General features: G+C 38.5%; 1 protein-coding gene across 1 annotated transcript in view; it reads left to right on the top strand.

Moving 5' to 3' along the window:
• Positions 1-16,250, top strand: part of LOC136872676 (putative GPI-anchor transamidase) — a 57,579-nt gene extending 41,329 nt beyond the window's left edge. The window contains exon 8 of the mRNA XM_067146488.2: positions 15,924-16,250. Within this exon, the coding sequence (XP_067002589.2) occupies positions 15,924-16,014 (91 nt within the window). The 3' untranslated portion in view covers positions 16,015-16,250. The remainder of the gene's footprint in view (positions 1-15,923) is intronic.
• The last annotated feature ends 4,557 nt before the right edge of the window (positions 16,251-20,807 follow it).

The raw sequence follows: 20,807 nt of genomic DNA, 5'->3' as shown, positions 1-20,807 counted from the left end.
GGGCCAGATGAGATACTTCCGATACTCCTACAGGAAGGACAGGAGATGTTCGTCAATGCCCTGACGGACCTCTTCAGAGCTAGTCTAGCTTTAGGGTACGTGCTGAAATCATGGTCTGAAGCTAAAGCATTATTCATACCTAAGCCTGGAAGGGCAAGCCATGCCCAAGCCAAAGCATACAGACCATTATGTTTAACCTCCTTCATGCTGAAAGCAATGGAGAAAATTCTTGGATAAATATATCAGAAGAACAGTGCAACTAAACTCAACGTTACATGAAAATCAGTTTGCATATAGACCTGGCAGATCCACTGAAGTAGCACTCCACCAGTTGGTTTGTAAACTAGAGGAAAGCCTAGAATATAAAGAAATTGCACTGGTGGCATTTCTAGATATAGAAGGAGCCTTCAGCAATACAACCTATGACTCTATGATCAAAGTATTGAAAAAGAGCAAAGTGTGTAAAACCGTTGTCAAATGGATTAAATCCGTGTTAGACGAAAGGAAGAAAAAAGCAACCCTGTTTGAAGAAACGCTGATGGTTAGGGCCACCCGAGGCTGTGCTCAGGGAGGAGTTCGTTCGCCTCTGCTGTGGAACCTCGTGGTGAACAAAATCATAACTATGCTCAACGAACAGGGTTTCTATACACAAGGATATGCAGATAACCTAGTGGTTGTGGTATGAGGTAAGGTGATGAGTGTTATCCAGGACCTCATGCAAAGATCACTCAACCTTGTGGAGAACCTAGGTATAGTGTTAGATAAAAATCTAACCTAGAATCCACATATAGAAAGGAACATAACCTGGGCCAAGAACTTGCTGTATGCATGTATAAGAGCCGTTGGGAAGACATGGGGCCTAAGACCATCATTGGTAATGTGGATATACACAATGATCATTAGACTGTTGTTGGCCTATGCTGCAATCATCTGGTGGCAGAAAGCAAGTCAAGAAAAAGTCGGCAGTAGATTGGATAGCCTACAGAGAATGGCATGCATAGCCATAACTGGGGCTATGAGAACTACGCTGACAGAAGCCTTGAATACTTTACTAGACCTCCCATCATTATGCAATTAATAAAAGGACAAGCACAATCAGAGTGCTGAAATGCACAAAGACCCAATATAGGACACTGTAAAATTAACAGAGTAATAACAGAGGAAGTTCTACACATGCCTTCTGATCATATGATACCAAAGTACAACTTTGAAAAACCATTTGAGATGCAGATAATAAAAAAAAGAAGACTGGGATATCAGCTAGTGGAATACTGAAAAAGAAGATATAGTGTGGTGGACTGATGGCTCAAAGACTGTGGATGGCACAGGAGGAAGGATCAACGGGGGAAGACCTGAGAGATCAATCCAGATGAGCCTGGGCAGACACACTACGGTTTTTCAAGCTGAAATGATAGTTATCACGTCTTGAAGAAAATCTGAAATGAACTACAGGAATAAGAACATTTTCATTTTTATGGACAGCCAAGTGGCCATTAAGGCACTACAGGCAGTCCGGATAATATCCAGAATTATCTGGTATTGCCACTCACTTCTCCTGAAGCTCTCAAAGTTCAACATTGTCAAAATAATATGGGTACCAGGGCATGCAGGTATAGAAGGAAATGAAAAGGCAGATAAACTGGCCAGGAAAGGGGCAGAAACACATTTTGTAGGCCAAGAACCTGTATGCAGGATTTCCTATGGACAAGCCTGACACTACATAGGAAAATGGGTACAAAAGAAACAAATGGAAAACTGGAAAAATACTCTAGGATGCAGGCTTGCAAAGGAACTGATAAAAGGACCAAACAAGAAGTATACTAAAGAACTGTTGAAACTCAGCAGAGAAAATATAAGATGGGTAGTAGGACTGTTGACAGAACACTGCCATCTGGAAAAACACCTACATAGAATTGGAGTAATAAGAGACAACATATGTAGGAAATGCAATGAAGCAGAGGAATCAGCTGACACATACTTTTCGAATGTGGGGCACTGGGTAGAATCAGACTCTCCACTCTAGGACTACCAGGTGAAGAGAGAAAAAATCCAAGAAGACCCAATAAGAACAACCTGCAGCTTTGTGAAGGGAGCAGGCATATCTAGGTGGGAATGAAGGAAAAACATGGTAGTAAAAGATCTTAGAGGTCGATGCTAATTAGGAACTAATATTTAGAGGCTCCATGAAGAAATGAAGAAGAATAAACTTGTTCTTGCTCATACCAGATGTAGTGTCGCTCATTGAGGAATATAAACTATAAACTACTAATAGCCTACAATTCTCATTCATTGAAATGTCAGGTTGCTTTGCAGTGGTTGACATTCTCTATTTAACTGCCTAATTACATAGAATCATTAGTGTAGTCCTAATTGAACGAGTATTTACATGTCACTGAGTCTCAGTCAACTTACACAACACACATTTCCTAGCTGAAACCTCCTTTGTAAGTTTAACACTGGTATTTTTTTATGTTCAATCATACTTCCCTAATCTTCATATGTGACACTCTCCAGGAAACCATACCTTAAGTCACACGATAAAATTTTATGCTACAAAGGAAAAGAGCAGGAAGGGAGAGATATCCATTTTTAGATTTCAGTGCCATCTGTCAGCCTGATCCTTGAACTACACGATGAAAGGAGTGGCATTGATGTTACCATATGGAAAAGTCTTCATAACAACCTTGGAAACAAGCTGTGCAGTCTAACAAAACCATACTTTAAGTTGCATTGGGAATTTAACATTGATGACTTAAGGTGCGGTTTCTTGAACTTAAATGAAATTCCTGCATTGTCTTCTTGTACCAAAATATGAAATAATCAGCTGGTGCATCAAAATAATGTACAGTTACAATTATAGACATTTATGTGACTGTATATTTTATAACTGATAATTTTAACTAAGTGTTATTTGTTTCATCATGCTGACAACTGCGTCGCACAAAATAAAAATAACATTATCCTGTGGAGAGTTATGTCAGATTTATATAAATAAATAGCTATTTATTTTCTGCCGGTGGGTCATACGAACTTTTTTGTGACTGGACTTTTGGTTTCATGAAAGGAAAGTACCGCATGACATATATTGTCTCGGTCATTTAAGACATCACTGCTGAGTCCAAACTTAACAAAGCTGTCATCATCCAAAAAAAACTGGTGAGCTATTAATACATAGCATAAGTATGACTGGAAACATGGTTAGAAAAGATTTCCTTAGATCACATCTTTCAGTCATTTTACTGTGAACAACGTGTCAACAACAATTGGACTGTCCAACTGTAATTCTGAAGATTTGTGAGGCAGATAATCTTCCTCAGAACATATCTAAGAAGTTTGAAGTAAAAGGCATGACTGCAGAAAGGACAACATATCTGTTCGACAACATTCGAGAGTACTGCACAGCAGAAACAGGGGATGTGCTTACTTTCATCCCAAATTTTTCTATCTCTTGATTCCATACAACTACTTGTTTTTGCACTTCCGTTTCATCCTCACCCCATATCACTATATCATCTGCAAACAACATAGCTTTTGTTGCCTGTCTTCCCAAACTCTGTTTAATGTTCTTATGAATTTCATCCATGACCATGATGAATAGTATTGTTAGAGACCAGTTTCAACTTTAAACCATTTTGTTTTTCCTATACTAGTCTTCACACTACTAACACAATTTTTGTACATAGCTTTTATCATTTACACTTCCACTCTGTTAACTTGTTTTTTCCTTAATGTGCCCCATACCAACTGTCTGGGCACATTGTCATAAGCCTTCTCAATGTCAATAAATGTCATCACTATGTCTTTTCCGAACTCCCATCTTTTCTTCATCATATGTCTTAATATAAAGATCAGATCAAACATTGATCTGTCTTTCCTAAAACCATACTGTTCTTCTTCCATTTCCCCTTCTAGCTTCCTCCTCAGTCTTCCATCCAATACTCTTAAATATTTTAGCTACATGGGCAATAAGGGCGATACCTCTGTAATTATTGCATTCCTTTTTATCACCTTTTTTAAATATTGGGAAAATTAAACCCTTTCCCCACTCCTCTGGGATCTCTTTCTTCCTCTAGATTATTTTAAATAATCTATACAACCACTGTAGCCCTATTGGCCGTGCTGCTTTCATCATTTCCTTAGTTACCTCATCCACTTCTGCTGCTTTACTGCTCTTCATCTCTTGTATGGCTTCCTCTGTTTCTAGCATCATTATCTCCTTTTCTTGTTCTTCTTCGTCTTTCCCCATTGTTTCTTCTTGCTCCTTCTCATCTCCCAGTTCACTGTATTTAATATTTAGCAATTTTGAGAAGTATTATTCCCATTTTTTTACTATGTCATCTCTTTGCATCAATATCTATCCTGATTCAGTTTTTACAAATTTTGTATCTTCCCTATTTCATAAACTATTCTTCACCAAACCATACAAAACCTTTTTACTTTCCTTTATATCCTCCTGTACAGTTTCTATGAAACTTTCCCAGCTCTTCTGTTTCTCTTCTTGTACTATTTTCTTACATACCATTTTGGCTTCTTTATATTTCTGCCAATTCTCTGTACTATTGCTGCCTATCCACTTCCTCCAAGCCATTTGTTTCTCTTTAATTGCTTCCTTTACCCTGCTGTTCCACCAACGAGTCTCCTTTCCATTTTTCCTCCCTGAATAGTCTCCCACAAGTGTTTACTGCACACTTTACAAATCTATTTCTGAAACATGTCCATTCCTCTTCCACACTGTTCAAGTCATCTTTGGGAATTTCTTTCTTCAGATCCTCTTGAAACTTTTCCCTTATTTCTTTTAACTTCCATACTTTTATTGTTCTTTCCCTTTTTTCTGTTAACTTTGTTATTTTACCAAGTCTTAATTTGGCTACCACCACTTTATGGTCTCCTTCGAAATCTGCTCTTGACATTGCTGTCACATCTCCCAGTTGTCTACGTTTCTCCTTCTCCACCAGAATAAGATCAATCATTGTCTTTGTCTTTCTATCTCCTCAACCATATCTAGTTATTTTTTTGTGAGTTCTTTTTTCTAAACCACGTATTGCCAACTTTTAATCCATTCCTTCTAGAAAAATCTATTATCAAATCTCCTTCTTTATCTTGGTTTCCATAACTATAGGGGCCAATTATCTCTTCTTTTCCCTGTCTGTCTGTTCCAGCATGTGCATTCATGTCTCCCGTTATTATAACCTCTTTGTCTTCAACACAACTTTCCAGTTTTTCTAGAAACTCTTCTAAACTTTCATCTGCATTCCCTGTTTGGGGTGCATAAACCTGTATAAAATCTTTGATTCCACTCTCAAGTCCAAGTCTAACTTTAATTATCCTGTCACTGATCTGGTCAATTTTGTCCACATATTACAATATAACAACACCACCATTTGTTGCCATCTTTCCTCCACTCCTATATAATCTATACCCTTTCTTCAATTCTTTTTGACCTTTCCCCTTCCATATTGTCTCACTTATTCCCATCATTGCTATGTCTTTCTTCTCCATATACTCTATCAGTTCTTCTACCTTGCTATTCAAAGTCATGACATTGATGATACCGATTCTGGTGATGTCTGGTAGCCCACTTCTCACAGTTCCCCCAGAGCACCAGGAACTGTGGATCACTTCAGAGGGACGCCCTAGCATTTTCCGAGGCCTCGATTTGCTCGCACTCATTTTATAGGCTATTTGTACGATGGGTTTGCCACTCCCAAAGACATTTTATTACCTTCTGCCATGTTCAAATTAGGCCGCCCCTAACATGGAGTCAGATGCCTTTTGTAGCCCCTCCTCTGGAGTACTGACGCTACGGGTTTGCCCCTTCCGCCATCTCCACCATACTGAAGTCCATTTTCTCCGCCGTGGATGCCGTTGAGGTCTCCACCCATAACCCAGGGCAAGGGCCCTCCATATTTATGACCCCTGGAGAGAGGGTGTCCCAGTATTTTAAAGCCCCCAGGAATTGGGCTACCTGATTGGTCCATGGGTTGTATTGGGTATTTCAACCAGCCTCCTATCCGCCACCTGGGGACGCGCTTTGTAGGGGTCAGGTTCCCCTGGTTACTTATTGAAAGTTAACCCCACCTACAAAGGCTGAGGTTATTTACGGAGAAATGTTGAACATGTTTACATATTTCATTTCCAGAGAATAAAACTCCTAAATATTTATGAAAATTATTTTAACATGCAAAGCTGATATTCCTTTATCCATTGAAATACAGTAGTAAGATTTTCTTAAATCCTTATATACATGGTGAAGCGAAATTCGCGCACTCGGGCGTCGCAGTGTGACTCCTCACATGCCAGTGATAAAAAAATGTCTCTCACAAAAGTTCGTCCTGCGAGTATATCAGGCAGTAAAAGGACGTTGAAGAGTGGCAATCTGGCAACACTGTAACCACATGTACGGTAAGTACCTCTGTCAGCAAATATTATCCGTGCTGTACAGTTGGTACAGTGGATGGAGTTTTGGGTTGGCATGCAGGAGGTTGAGGGTTCGATCCTGCGTTGAGGCGCAATTTTTTATTTGCTGATTTCCATCGGACATTACATACTGTAACACAGTAAGACACCATACCTTAGGTCACATGTATCATACATTTACAACATTTTGTACCGCTGAACATAACAAATACTTTGCTAGGCCTACTGGTAACGTAAACGAAATGTAATGGACCTGAACGAGGCAAGAATAATATTTGGTACTAATCTTTGAGACCATTGAAGGAGGGTACAAAGAAAACAGGTTTTGCATCTAGTATATGAAGTGGTGCGAATAAATTCACGTCCACGACGTGGAAAGGGCATCCTTCAAAGCTGACCAATGAAAACGATTGTTCGTCCATTTCTAGGAACGTAGTATGTAAGTGCAAATGGTTTCTAGAGGACCCGCTGCAATCGCTGTTAACAATTAAGTTGCCAGGTACCATACCACATGGACTACATTTACGAAATAAAAAACATACGCTTCAACTAGGATCGACCCCTCAACCTCCTGCATGCTAACCCAAAACTCTTTCCACTGCACCAACTGTACAGCACGAATAATATGTGCTGACAGAGGTAGTTAACCTACATGTGGTTACAGTGTTGCCAGATTGCCACTCTTCAACGCCCTTTTTCTGCTGGATATACTCGAAGGATGAACTTTTGTGAGAGACATTTTTTATTGCTGGCATGTGAGGAGTCGCGCTGCGACGCCCGAATGCGCGAATTTTGCTTCACCCTGTATATCAGAGTATTATAGCCCATTTTCCAATTGATTTTCTTGAAATTCAATAAATTCTGTCTTACAACTTCAAAGTTACATAAAGTGATCAGTTTTGAAGCTAGAGACTTCTGATTTTCACAAAAATGATCGCAAATCCATCTACCATCAAATTATGAAATAAACCAAAACTGTGATTTTTCAAAGGTATGGTTTCCTGGGAGCATCACATATATAGCTTAGTTTCTTCTGATGGAAATTATGAAGTGATAATTTTTCTGTTTTGTCTTATTGTTGATCAGACTGGGCACTATTGTCTCTCATTCTATAGACCAGCCCACTGGTGCATAGCTTGGGAAGGATGCAGGCAGCCTATAAGTGAGACAATTATTACTTAGAAACTGCTCTGGTGTTCTATCAAGTTTATATATGTCGAATTATCAGTCGATTTGTCGATACCATTTCTCTCTGTCTCATTACTGCTTGCCATGTTGTCATCAGACTTGTTGGAACTAGTCACAACTGGTGAAATTCTGTGTTTATTATTTTGTTGGACATTAAAGGTCCACAAGGCCATTATTGGAATCACTACAACTTACATCTTCAGTCATATTCACTATCCTGCAAGCTGCCATTGCCACAGCACCTCATATTGACATGGGATTCCTGCATGGTAGAAAAACAGTGTACTATACTTCATTTTCAGAATTGGAATCACCATCCTTGTGAAAATAAGTATGCATTCATATCTGTAAACATTTTTGTCCTCAAATAAACAATATTATTTCGTCCATCACTCAGCAGATTCCAGAATGATGTAGACAAGTGAAGCATGGTAAAGTAACAAGGTATTTGCTCTAGATGAGCACTTATTGTAAATTAACATAGCTCATCAGTTGGTCAGTATATTTTAATGTATTGAGGAGTGATGAAAAATTAAGGTAAGCAATGTACTGTGTTTTTAAGTGACTTCAGCTTCTGTAGAATTTAACAATGAATCTTTGGACTTTAGGTAGTTAAAGTATGTTATCTTAGATTCACAAGTTTGTGAAATTATATATTACTAGCTGTTATTCCTATCCTTGACAGTACAGTTGCATAGTATGTGTATAATCGCATAGTAGGTGTATGATTACATTTTTGTCAGCCATTTATTGAGAACTGGGACTTAGAAATGTTTGAATATTGTTTTAATATCTTCACATTTCAAGGAACATTGTTGTGAATACCGGTACGTTGCCTAAACCATTATAGATACATCAACATTATGGGTAACATTTGTGGTTTGTAATGAAGTCCTCATTTAGAGAGTGTCTGGTGAAGTGTAACATGTAGCATTAGAGCATAATGTAGTACATGTAATTGGTTATATTGTGTCAGCAGATATTGATCTATCGCAAAGACGTGTTATTTATCAGTTAGAATAATCGTGACATCACATATAAAGGCACTGGCAGATATACAAAGTATTTGCAATAAAATCACTCTTCATTTTCACACACAAATTAAAACAGATTCCAGTGTAGTCTATATTAGTGATTCCCAAACTTCCCAGTCCACAGACTCCTTGAAAAAAATAACAATTTCATGAACTCCATCTGATTTTTGAAACAAAACAAACAGTAAACATGTTAGAAACTTGTATATTTTAATTAAAATGTATTCAGTAAACTGCTGGGCTGTGTGGCTTAGACAGTTGAGGCACTGGCCTTCTGACCCCAACTTGGTAGGTTCAATCCTGGCTCAGTCTGAATACATGAGCCTCATGTCGGTAGATTTCCTGGCATACAAAAGAACTCCTGCGGGACTAAATTCTAGCACCTCCGCGTCTCCAAAAACCGTATAAGTACAGGGTGGGGCAGAGCAACTTGCTAATTTAGAAATTCAATTTAAAAAAGAATTAATGAAGATATATGTTTAATTCTTTGAACAGCATCAAGTACAACATTTACATTTTACGTTTACAGTTTTAAAGATGATATCAGGCAGATGGCGACCATTTTTCTCAATACACTGTGTTAATCGAACCCTGAAGTTTTGTTCAACTCTTTCCAGCATATCGACGGGTATGTTGACGACAGCTCAACGAATGTTGTTCTTCAGGTGAGCCAGGGTCTGAGGACGATCGTTGTAAACAACTGATTTTTGAAAGCCCCATAAAAAATAGTCAGAGGGGGCTAGATCAGGCGACCATGCAGGGCAGTGCAGATTGCCCCTCAAGGAGAGAAGACGTCCTGGGAAGTGTTGCTGTAATCCAACACTGCCTGTTTTTCTTCAAAAAACCAAGATCCAATTATTCCAACTTGTAAAAGTGCACACCAAAGAGTTAAACGTTGTGAATGTAGGGGACGCTGATGAAGTAGTCTGGAATTCACAGGGCTCCAGTAGCGCATGATCTGCTTATTTACAGATCCCGAAAGATGGAAATGAGCCTCATCACTGAAGAAAAAAGTGTGTCGTGAGCCATGCCAAGAAGTGCCTCACGTGCATTTTCTCAAGCAACAAAATCATGTGGATTAAGTTCCTGCACCCAACCATTTTATAGGGATGAAATTCCAGTTCTTTACTAAGGATTCACCTCACAGAACGAACAGACAACCCAACAGCAGCTGCATGTTTTGCGGGCAGAGCGCTCAGGGGATTGCACAATAGAATGCCTTACCATGGCAATGCTTTGGGGTGATCTTGCTGTTTGTGGAAGCCCAGGTTTTTTTTCTTCACATCACCAGTTTCCCCGAAGTTGTTTACCCATGAAACAATCGACTGCTGACCAGGAACACGACCACGGGGCACAATACTGAAATGGGAACAAAATGCACATTGCGTGGCAATGATTGAGCAACCGTTAGAAAAGTATGCCTCAACCAAAAGCGTGCTCCACCTTTGTCCACGCCATGATGCTCACTAAACCAAACAGAGCAACAATTTTACACCCTGCCCTCTCGAATGTGCCTACCCCCACCCTCCTTGGAGTAACCATCGCTTCAGGGTGCCAAATTCAAATAAGCAATTTCCTCTGCCGCACCCTGTAGTTAGTGGGATGTAAAGCAAATAACATTATCATTATAAAAGGTAAACTTTTGATACCAATGACATCAAGCAATGTGAACAATGAAGCTGCTTTTGAAGAATTAGTTCTGATAATTTCAATGTTAAATCACTCTGTTTCAAGTTTATTTTTTAACTTTGATATCAAATATATGAGGTGAAAGAATACTTTTTTCATACAAATAAGTAGTGGGTAATACAGCTAAGAACCAGAGCTTTTCCTGAGAGTTCAGGATCATCAGACAAGGCATAATTGTAAAAATGTATTTTTAATGAAATGTCAGTTGAAAGGTCTGCCAAGGGATCATCTTCTTACGGCATAATCCCTTAGCAGATGGATTCCTTACCCATATGCCATTTGAATTAATCTCCAGGAAATACTCGCTTAGCTGCTATTGTGATAAGTTTGATGAAGTTGAGATTCTCCTTTGAAAAATTTTCTCTTGAGATATGGATGAAGTAGGCCATGGAAGGAATTTGCTCCAATATTTCAAAGTCTAATCTCTGAATCGACATCTTTAGTTCTATTATGATTCCTTTGGTTGTATTTCAAACCTGAAAATAGTGATGATATACCTCTGAATGCTTAAATTGAGTGCTTTCAGATGGTTGATGGATACCAGCAGGACATGGTAACTTAAAAGTCCAATTAAAGTCATGGAACCTGGAACTGAGAATTCGAAGGACATGATTGAATAAATATACAACCAAACTACCTTGCCGAGGCAACTTTTGAGTTCTGGTGGCATCTTTTTTGCTGTTAATGCCTCTCTGTGGATACAACAATAAATCAACATTACAGATGGTGCTGCAGTTTTCATCATAGTAATTCATCCACTTTTTCTTCTACACATCGATCTTGCTCCATCACTGCAACATCCACAGATTAATTCAAAGAGACTGATTTCTGAAAAACAGAGAAAACATCAAAATACAGATAATATACACTAAAAATGCAGTGACTTGGCTTGTCATATCAAAAATAAGCTTTAGAGGTTCTTTTTTTGTTGATGTGATGCAGGATGTACACGGCAAATAGTGGGTAGAGAGAGAGAGTGTGTGATTGCCAGTGCTGCATCTGCATCTACATTTACGGTAGCTACATACGTCTGCGGCAGCTGCATGTACTGTACCTCCAAACTAGGATTTCCCAACAGTGACATCAAAGCAGCAGAATCTTTAAGGATCAGAAATGCAACTTTATTGGTCGACAACAACATACCTTGCTTGCTTTGTGTTCACACAGTACTTTCGTCACAAGTTCTCTGATGATTTGATATTTACAATGTAAATTGTCATGTGTTTCAATGAGTCCTTCAACAGGGTATCAAAACTGCTGCAAATGGACTTAGTTGTTTGCTTTTGGGACGAGTATAAGAACGACGTGCCTTTGAGGTATTGGAATCCTTATATGGGGCATTTGTCTGCATCTGACTTGTTGAGGGACCTTGGTTTTGGAGAGGAAAGGTGGATAAAATATGTATGGATGGGCCAAATATAAGCTTGACCTTCCTTGGAATCCCCACAAAGGATAAGAAGATGTCTAAAGAAGATTCAGGAACTTGGGGTCATATAGCCTACACATCTTGCAAGATGCATCCCAGGCAGCATTCAGGAGATCATATTGGAAAATTGAGAAGTTCCTGAAATCTGTCTACAATGTGTTAAGAGATTCTCCTGTATGGCAGACTGACTTTGTGCCTGAAACAAGGTGCAAAGACTTATCTTTGAAATTCTCCAATTGTTGCTGGCCTGAAAAAGTTGCTACATGCGAAAGAGTTATCAGGATTCTACCTCACCCAAGGACCTATTTGAGGAGCAAGAGTTTGCAACTGCCATACACATATTAAGTGAAGAAGTTAGCAGATATTCTTCAAGTCAGTCTTCTGCTCCCTAAATTACACTTCTTCTTGACGATTGCTTCTGCATTTGAATCCTTCTTGAGAGAGTTCCAAACATCAACACTTTTCTGGTATTCTACTCTATAGCAGACCTCATCCAAGGGCTAATGGAGAGATTCATTAAATTCACCATTATGGAAATCAGCAATACTGCATAAAGCAAACAATCATGGACATGGAAAATATAGATAACTGAGTGAAACTCTGACAAGTCAGGATTGGACCAGCTCCAAGACAATCCCTCACTGAAGCTAGTTTTATGGAAGATCGATATGGACAGGTACAGTCTAGAGGTGGAAAACTGATTGGTAAGGATTGTTGAGAAATTTATCAAGATTCTTCACTCTGATTGCTTTGCATCTCACACTGACAAGACTGAACTGTCAAAATTGACTGAAGAAAATGTTGACTCAATCATTTTTATGCCAAACAAATGAATGCCTTACAATAATATAACGATGTGTGGCAAATTGTCAAAGATATCCTTGTGTTCTCCCATGACAATGCCTTTACCAAAGTGTCTTTTTCTATTAATAGGAAAATATTAGTGGAAAACCTTAATGAGGTGTTTCTAGTAGCCTTAAGGAGATCATAGGATAGCATACAAGATGTGGGTGGAGATACCATGGTTGTGGATAAAGAAGTGCTTCATTATACTCATGGGACTACTGCTAAGAAAAAAGAAGCATTCTGTATCTTCCCTTGAATATTCTATGTTAATCACTTTAATGTAATAACCAAACCTCTGTAAGGTAAAGAATGTTGTTTATCCAACCCTTGTCCCGTTTCCCTACAGGGTCAGGCATGAGGTGAGATGAATCTGTCATGGCGGGTTTTTATGACCGGATGCCCTTCCTGACGTCAACCTCATCAGAGGAGTTAATGAGATTAAATGAATGGCGCGATATATGATAGCAGAGAGAGGGTGAAACCTGGTGCCGGCACATAGTCTACTCCTGTTGAATAGCACCAAGTGGTCTGCGCAAGGCTTAACGTCTCCACCCGACGGATGAATCACCATCAACAGCGTCATATGCCCTCACTCCATATGAGCACTGAGGGGAGGTTTGGAATTTAATCTAGGATTTTGGCATGCAATCTAGTGATTAGGAATTGTATACCACCACCTCCCCTACCCTGCCAGTCAACATTCTGATGGTGAACATTTTTTCGACCAATGGGACTCGAACCGGTTAACCTTGGTTTCAGACCGTTTAGATTTCAGCGCCTTAACGATCATGGCCACCAGGCAAAGGTAAAGAATATTCACACATAATTAAACAATAGACCTAATTCAAATGTGTTTGTTATTTAGTCTGACAGGGCGAGTTGGCCGTGTGGTTAGGGGTGCGCAGCTGTGAGCTTGCATCTGGGAAATAGTGGGTTTGAACCCCACTGTCGGCAGCTGTGAAGATGGTTTTCCGTGGTTTCCCATTTTCATACCAGGCAAATGCTGGGGCTGTACCTTAATTAAGGCTACGGCCCCTATACATGGGGGTTCGAAAGGAATGACATGAACAAATCATCGAAAATGACCAATATTTGTGTTAATTTCATACTTTTCAGGATAGCTGAGATGAGCAATGACACTCCGGATGCCGTTTAAGTCTTCATCAGAATTGGGGGTGAAGAAGAATATGTCCAAAATGACCGAGATTGTGTGTTTTTTTCCCAGCATAGTTCTCAACCAAACTTGGTAAACATATCTTACTATCTAGAGAAAAATACTGCGAGGGTGAGACGCCCCCAGCATCCTTACAATTGATAGCTGGGAAGGAGTGAATAATCATCATCAAAAAATATTAGTGTCAGATCCATACTTTTTGGGTTTACTGAGGTGAATTGTGACAAGTCCAAGTTCAGTCTCCATCGGCATGGGAGTCAGAAGGGTTGAAAAATACACTATCCAAAATAACCAAGATTAGTGTTGGATCCGCTGTTCTTGGGTTCGCTAGGCTAATTGGTGACAGTTGGAATAGTGTACATCATATCTATAGCTACGTGCAATTATCGTTTATTTTTATTAATTGTTTGAAAGGACCAGCTACTTCTCAGACAATAAGGGCTTCAACAACGACAAACTTCCATGCGAAACAAAATAATCTAAATCTAAAACTTTCAATTAAACACACAACAATAACTCTAAAATGACAAAATAGTTTGTAAAATATCACTCAACATCACAAAAGGAAATCTACAGAAATTCACTTGACACAAAATTAACAGGTAATACAAATCCTAATCGCCTTTGCTGGCGAGATGTAGTGTTTTCAGTGTGCTATGTCTTCTGGAATGGGCTAGAATAAATTTGTTACTTTCATTGACCTGTCTCAGTCTCATCCTTGGCTTTGACAATATGAAAGTGACTGAGGTATGAGCGATGCTAGCAATAACATTCCTTATGCAGCCAGTCCCTGTTATGAATGTTGTGAAAATATTGCTCATAGTGTCGGTTGGTGCACGCATTTCAGCGGGCTTGGCAGACTGATATGTGAGCAACTTCTGGCTCAGTGAGGAAAGCAACGGGAAACTACTTCATTCCTCATTTCCCTAGTATGCCTCTTCTGTGACACCTAAGCTATCTATGGCAGCTGTTGAGGATCAAACTAGCCTTTGGGATGAATACCCAACATACATACAAATCCTAAAAATAAATATTCAAGGAAGTACCCGGGCAACACATGCAGCAATTTCATCTCAAGACACATTATTTCACCTATTCATAACTAATGCTGCAGAGCAGCACGGGTCCTCTAATTCTAAATAAATGTTGTCGTGAGCAGTTTTCTTGTAAAACCAACTATAAGAGAGAGTTACATCAAATTTTGTTTCAGGCTTATTCTGAAACTCCCTCCTGCTGAATATTTTTGGAACAAAATAAATCTAAGATCCTACCTGCTCTTATCCTAAACATAAATGACAAGTTTCATGAGAATTTACCTATACAGTTTCTCCTGATGCTGTAACAAGCAAAAATTAAACTAAACCCAACCTAGATCGTTATTTGTACTATCCAAAAACACACCTACACATCATATTAATATTTTAAAAAGTATGGACAGAAAGACAATTTATATAATATATTTGAATTTCAAAAAATGAGTAACTTAAAATCTAGAGGTAAATTTTATGTAAGGATATTGAAATTTTCCTTCTTAAAAAAAAAATTAGAAACAAGTAGGAGATAAATGGTTTCAGAGGAAGCATTTCCTGGATGTAATATGTAATATTGCATGTGTCTTATATTATCATTTTTCCATGTCTGTTATTTTCCTGCTTACCAAGCTCGATAGCTGCAGTCGCTTAAGTGCAGCCAGTATCCAGTGTTCGGGAGATAGTGGGTTCGAACCCCACTGTTGGCAGCCCTGAAGATAGTTTTCTGTGGTTTCCCATTTTCATAAAAGACTGTACCTTAATTAAGGCCACGGCCACTTCTTCCCACTCCTATCCCTTTCTTGTCCCATCGTCGCCATAAGACCTATCTGTGCCAGTGCGATGTAAAGCAACTTGTAAAAAAATTCATGTTGTTGCCCTTTTTATTTTTCCTTTCTATGTCCTACCCCTTCCCTTCTCTACTCATACTAAAAATGCAGTATTATGGTTCAAGTTTAATTAATATGCTCGGACTTTGTTGTAGGTATAATATCAAGTGGATAATACTCATATGTGAATGAGTAAATGATAAAAGCATTGTAATGTATTTATTAGATACTTGTTTTACTGTAACATTTAGCTAATGGATTTTGAATGTTTTTCTTTGTTTGAATAAATAGGGTGGAGAGCAAAAACTTGGATGAAGAAGAAGAAAGATGCCTGTTCCAGTACGCAAAGCAATTTCCTACCACTGCATTTGAAGCCTTGTAATCACGTGTGTGTATTTTATGAACTGAAGCTAGTCATGAAGTTCTGTGTGTTGTGTATGTGTGGGCAAAATATGTTATGAACATTGAACTGCTGATTACAAAATGAGTTACATATTGTAGAGTCCAGTTGTGAAGCATTAAATGTATCAAAGTTTTTTATTACTTGAGAATATTTTATTTTCTGTCAAGCAGGAATAGAAAATATGAATGATATTTTAAAAATGAAATGTACGAAAAGAATTATTCATATCTTCATAAGAATCTTGGTTATTTTTTGTTGTTGATAATATCCTTCATATTTTCTGTGTTTCCACTTGTATTCTTCATTTGTGAATCTTTCTTTATACAGGTTTAAGGAGACTGAACAAGTGGTCGTGCGGTTAGACTCGCACAGCTGAGAGTTTGCATTCGGGAGATAGTAGGTTTGAAACCCCACTGTTGACAGCCCTGAAGATGGTTTTCTGTGTTTTCCCATTTTCACACCAGGCAAATGCTGGGGCTGTACCTGTCCCATCCCATTGTTGCCGTAAGACCTATCTGCATCGGTGTGACGTAAAGCAAATTATTTAAGGAGCTATTTTAAATGTATGATATTGTGATTTTCTGACTTTCTATAACTTAAGGCATGGCTTTTAAATTATGGGGTCTTGCTGAACATTTGTTTAGCTGCTGGCTTTCCACACAAATTTCCGATATTTGAATCCTGATGGATACTAAAGTAGGATTTTCACCTCAAAAATAATGTGGTTTCAGGGAGGATATCCATCCTTTAAAAATCTCAGGCCAAGATTGAAAATGAGCCAGAGCAGCTCCAGTGACCCCAGAAATCCCTGTGATAAACAGAAGAGAGTGTTTTTCTTAAATAACATAGTGAACTTTCAAACCAACTGAACATGCGACAAGAATTAATTTTGCGTTCTAATGAAATAAAATAAATTTTCTTTGCAAGAGTGATTGCATTAGATGGTTCATGGTTATTATGCTGTTGAGTAACTTTTTCTTTGGTAAGTTACAGCTGCAGAGGGCAGTATGACAGTGGCTGAACAAAGCAGTACATCTCATTACAGTATCAGAGTGTTGCATGAAAATGCAGTACAATAATAGGATTGCTATATTAAAATGGTCAAAATCCAGAACATAGAAACAAATATTTTAAAGAAAAACAACTTGAAAAACATTGAAAATGAAACTGATTGGTATCCTGTATCCTACTGATAATTTAAATTTCCAAGAAGTTCTGTTTTGAGAAACAGTTCTCAAACTATGTTCAATAAACGTGTCATCAAATTAAAACTATGATTGTGTTCGTCAGTGTGGAAAGAAAACATACCATCATTTGCTGCTAAACCATAACAGTTCCTGTCAAGTTTAACAGTTATAGAAAATGTTTGTAAGTTTTTTGGAGGTTAAAGCAGATTAAAGAGTTAATTTATATTTTTGAGACTGTAAATGATTGATTATACTTGACCACCTGCTATGAGCTACAGTAAGCACTGTATTATTACATTTCAAACACACAATTATTCCATTGTCATTGTGCTTACAGTATACCTCTTTTAAGTGTGGAAATTAATTTTGTAGTTGATCATTGAATTTGCACTTTCATTTAGGAGTTATTGCAAAAGTCAGAACGCATCAATAAAATCAAACCACTCTTATTTCACTTGCTACAACACCAGACCGAACGTCTTAATACTTCAACAACCGCCAAACAGCTGTTAACTGTTACCATTTGTTCTAGAGTTCCATTGAATTCAAACTGAAATAACACCTAAATCACAAACAAAGAGCCAATCAGTTTTAAGATTCTGTATTATGATAGATTGAGAATGGACTCGTTTATGACTTTCTTTGTTTTGACTTCTTCTTCTTTCTCCTCTTCTTCTTCTTCCTGGTGTTTTATCCATCAAGATGCAGAGTCCACCTTTTTTCATCATACTCTCCACTTTGTCCAATATGCAGCACCAACATGACAGACATCTTGCTTCAATGTCTAGTAATATATACAGTACAACAGAGATGTGCATAAATCCATGATCATTTTTAACGTCCCATTGCATGAAGTAAAATCTGGTATTTATTTTCAATTTTGTTCAAATGCGGGACATTTATGTATCCCAAAAAGCACATTTGGGGCACCGGGAAAGATTACTATAATTTGGGACATTTAGCGACCCTATACTATAAGGCAAAATTTATTAAGTTATTTACAAGCTGGCTATATAATGCAGGTTGTGTAGCTGTGAGCTTCGATTCGAGAACTCTTTGAGTTCAAACCTCACTCTTTGCAGCCCTGAAGCTAGTTTTCTATAGTTACCCATTTTCAAACTAGGCAAATGCTGCAGCTGTACCTCAACCCATTCTCATAATTTGAAGTGAATTGCATGAAATAAATTTCATGTTTAAAGCCTGTATTGACAACGAATATTTATATCATATAGTTTTTGAGAGAAGTCCATTATTATTTTCAATACTAAGCAAAATTATGTCAAGCAGGACATGTTTTGTCCCTTAATCTGGGGCATCTTCAGCCAGAACAAATTCCAAAAACATAGAATGATATACACAGAATAATAAAATTACATCACACAAGATGATGCTTTGACTGTACACTTACATCTTAAAAATGTAAAATATAATATTATGGATTATCTCACTCATATTGTGTTTGTTTGCATATATTGCATGCTATTTTTCCCCCCATGAGCTTAATTTCAAAAGGTTGGAAACTTCCACCCCTCCCCAATTCAATATTCGATGGTTATATTTCCTTTGTTCATTGGTTTGATCCTTATACACCAGTTTACACAATTCCATGGGGGATCGGATGTCACTGGAGCAGCATGTTGTGCGCATTCATATTCCACAACAAAAATGATGTGAGGTGAAACAGAGAATGACAAATTAGTTTAGAGGCACTGGCCTTAGTTTCTTTCTCAGGTAGTTTGTATTTTTTTTTTTTTTTCAAAATAAGTTTCAGCAGACTGAAGAACTGAAGAGTTATAAATTGTCTGAATCGAAACTAAAAAGAGATAGCTTCAGATATTAAAAAAAAGAAAAAAGAAAAAAAAAGATAGTTGGTGGTGCCTCGGTTGTTGTGTTGGACTGTGTGCCACTGTGTGTGTTCCAAAGTTAGCAAGTCTAATTGTTTTCACTAATATGGAAAAAATGGCCTGGAATCTTCAGGTAGTATTCTTTACTCCTTTGGATTTCTAAATTATAATCCTTAGGGGCATTGGGAAGGAACCTGGTAATATGGTGCAGATAGTCTTTAGATAGTTTCTGTCCAGATCAAGGTTACAAATTTGACAATGAAGAAAGGTGAGAATGGATACTGGAACCATCCCAGCACGTTGTCGGACCTGATTTGGCAGCACAGGGTTTTTAGCTGCTTCATCATAACCGATCAGGTTGAGCCACATGTAACCTGGTGGCAGGTGACATGGAGCCACGATGTCTGATGCCTTTGGTCCCAATGGTGCAATGCCACTGTTGGTTGAAGCTGGGTTGCCAGCATTCGACATGGGCATGTAAGCGATGGCAGTCGAGGTGGGTGGACTGCCTTCAGATGCAATGGCACGGTGTTTCTTATTGTTCAGGCTGGGAGTTCGATGGTCCATCATTCTCCTGGCCTGTTTGGTGCATTCGTCTTCCTTGGAGAGCCTGAGGTTGAAAGCCGTCATTCAGATGTCCTTGGTTCAGATGTAGCCATATCAAGGGATCTTGAAGTGCCCGGGACCGGGCGAGTTGGCCGTGCGCATAGAGGCGCACGGCTGTGAGCTTGCATCCGGGAGATAGTAGGTTCGAATCCCACTATCGGCAGCCCTGAAAATGGTTTTCCGTGGTTTCCCATTTTCACACCAGGCAAATGCTGGGGCTGTACCTTAATTAAGGCCACGGCCGCTTCCTTCCAACTCCTAGGCCTTTCCTATCCCATCGTCGCCATAAGACCTTTCTGTGTCGGTGCGACGTAAAGCCCATAGCAAAAAAAAAAGAAGTGCCTGGAGTGGGTTGGACAAGGATTCCCTGCTGTAGTACTTCCTCTTGCTGGAGTGTTGATTTCACAATGTTACATGCTAGGATGACACACTGTTCTTGATGATTTTACCCATGTGAATTTATCGGTTTAATGGAAAGATTTGACATTGTTTGTATGTGGAATGATTTCTTGTGCCAAATGAGACAGTACAGAAAAAAATGGATATAACTTAACTTTTCTAGATGAGACATGGATTAATGCTCACCATACAAAGAAAATTGTGTGGTTTGAGAGTGAAGAGTCAACACCCCTGGTTAAAATCCCATTAGGAAAAGGACAGCAAATTACTATTGTGCATGCTGGGAGTGAGGAGAGATTCATGCTGAATGATCTGCTTACCTTCTGCTCGAAATCCTCAAAAAATTATCTTGAAAAGATGGATTTAGATTGTTCAGACTGTGGTTTCAAGAACAACTGTTGCTGTATATTCCTGTAAACTCTGTTATTATCATGGACAATGCTTATTATCATTCAAAACAAATTGACTAGGCTCCAGCATCTAATTCTAAAAAGTGTGATTTGCAAGCTTCATTAACTATACACAATATTTCATTTTTCAAACACGTAATCAAACCTAAACTTTTCAATTTAGTAAAATAAAATTAACAAACATTTATTAAATACAGCTCAGACACACTTAGCAGCAAATGCAGGACATACAGCCTTAACACTTGAAAGACGGAATGAGTCACACCACCTACAAGGATGGAGGGGTCAAAAATGACCCTCGAGTTATATATATAAGTTTTATTCTA

This window comes from Anabrus simplex, chromosome 4 (genome assembly GCF_040414725.1).
Source record: "Anabrus simplex isolate iqAnaSimp1 chromosome 4, ASM4041472v1, whole genome shotgun sequence".
NCBI classification, from domain to species: domain Eukaryota; kingdom Metazoa; phylum Arthropoda; class Insecta; order Orthoptera; family Tettigoniidae; genus Anabrus; species Anabrus simplex.
Note: the sequence above shows the minus strand (reverse complement) of the source record. Positions and strands in the feature narration are given on the sequence as shown.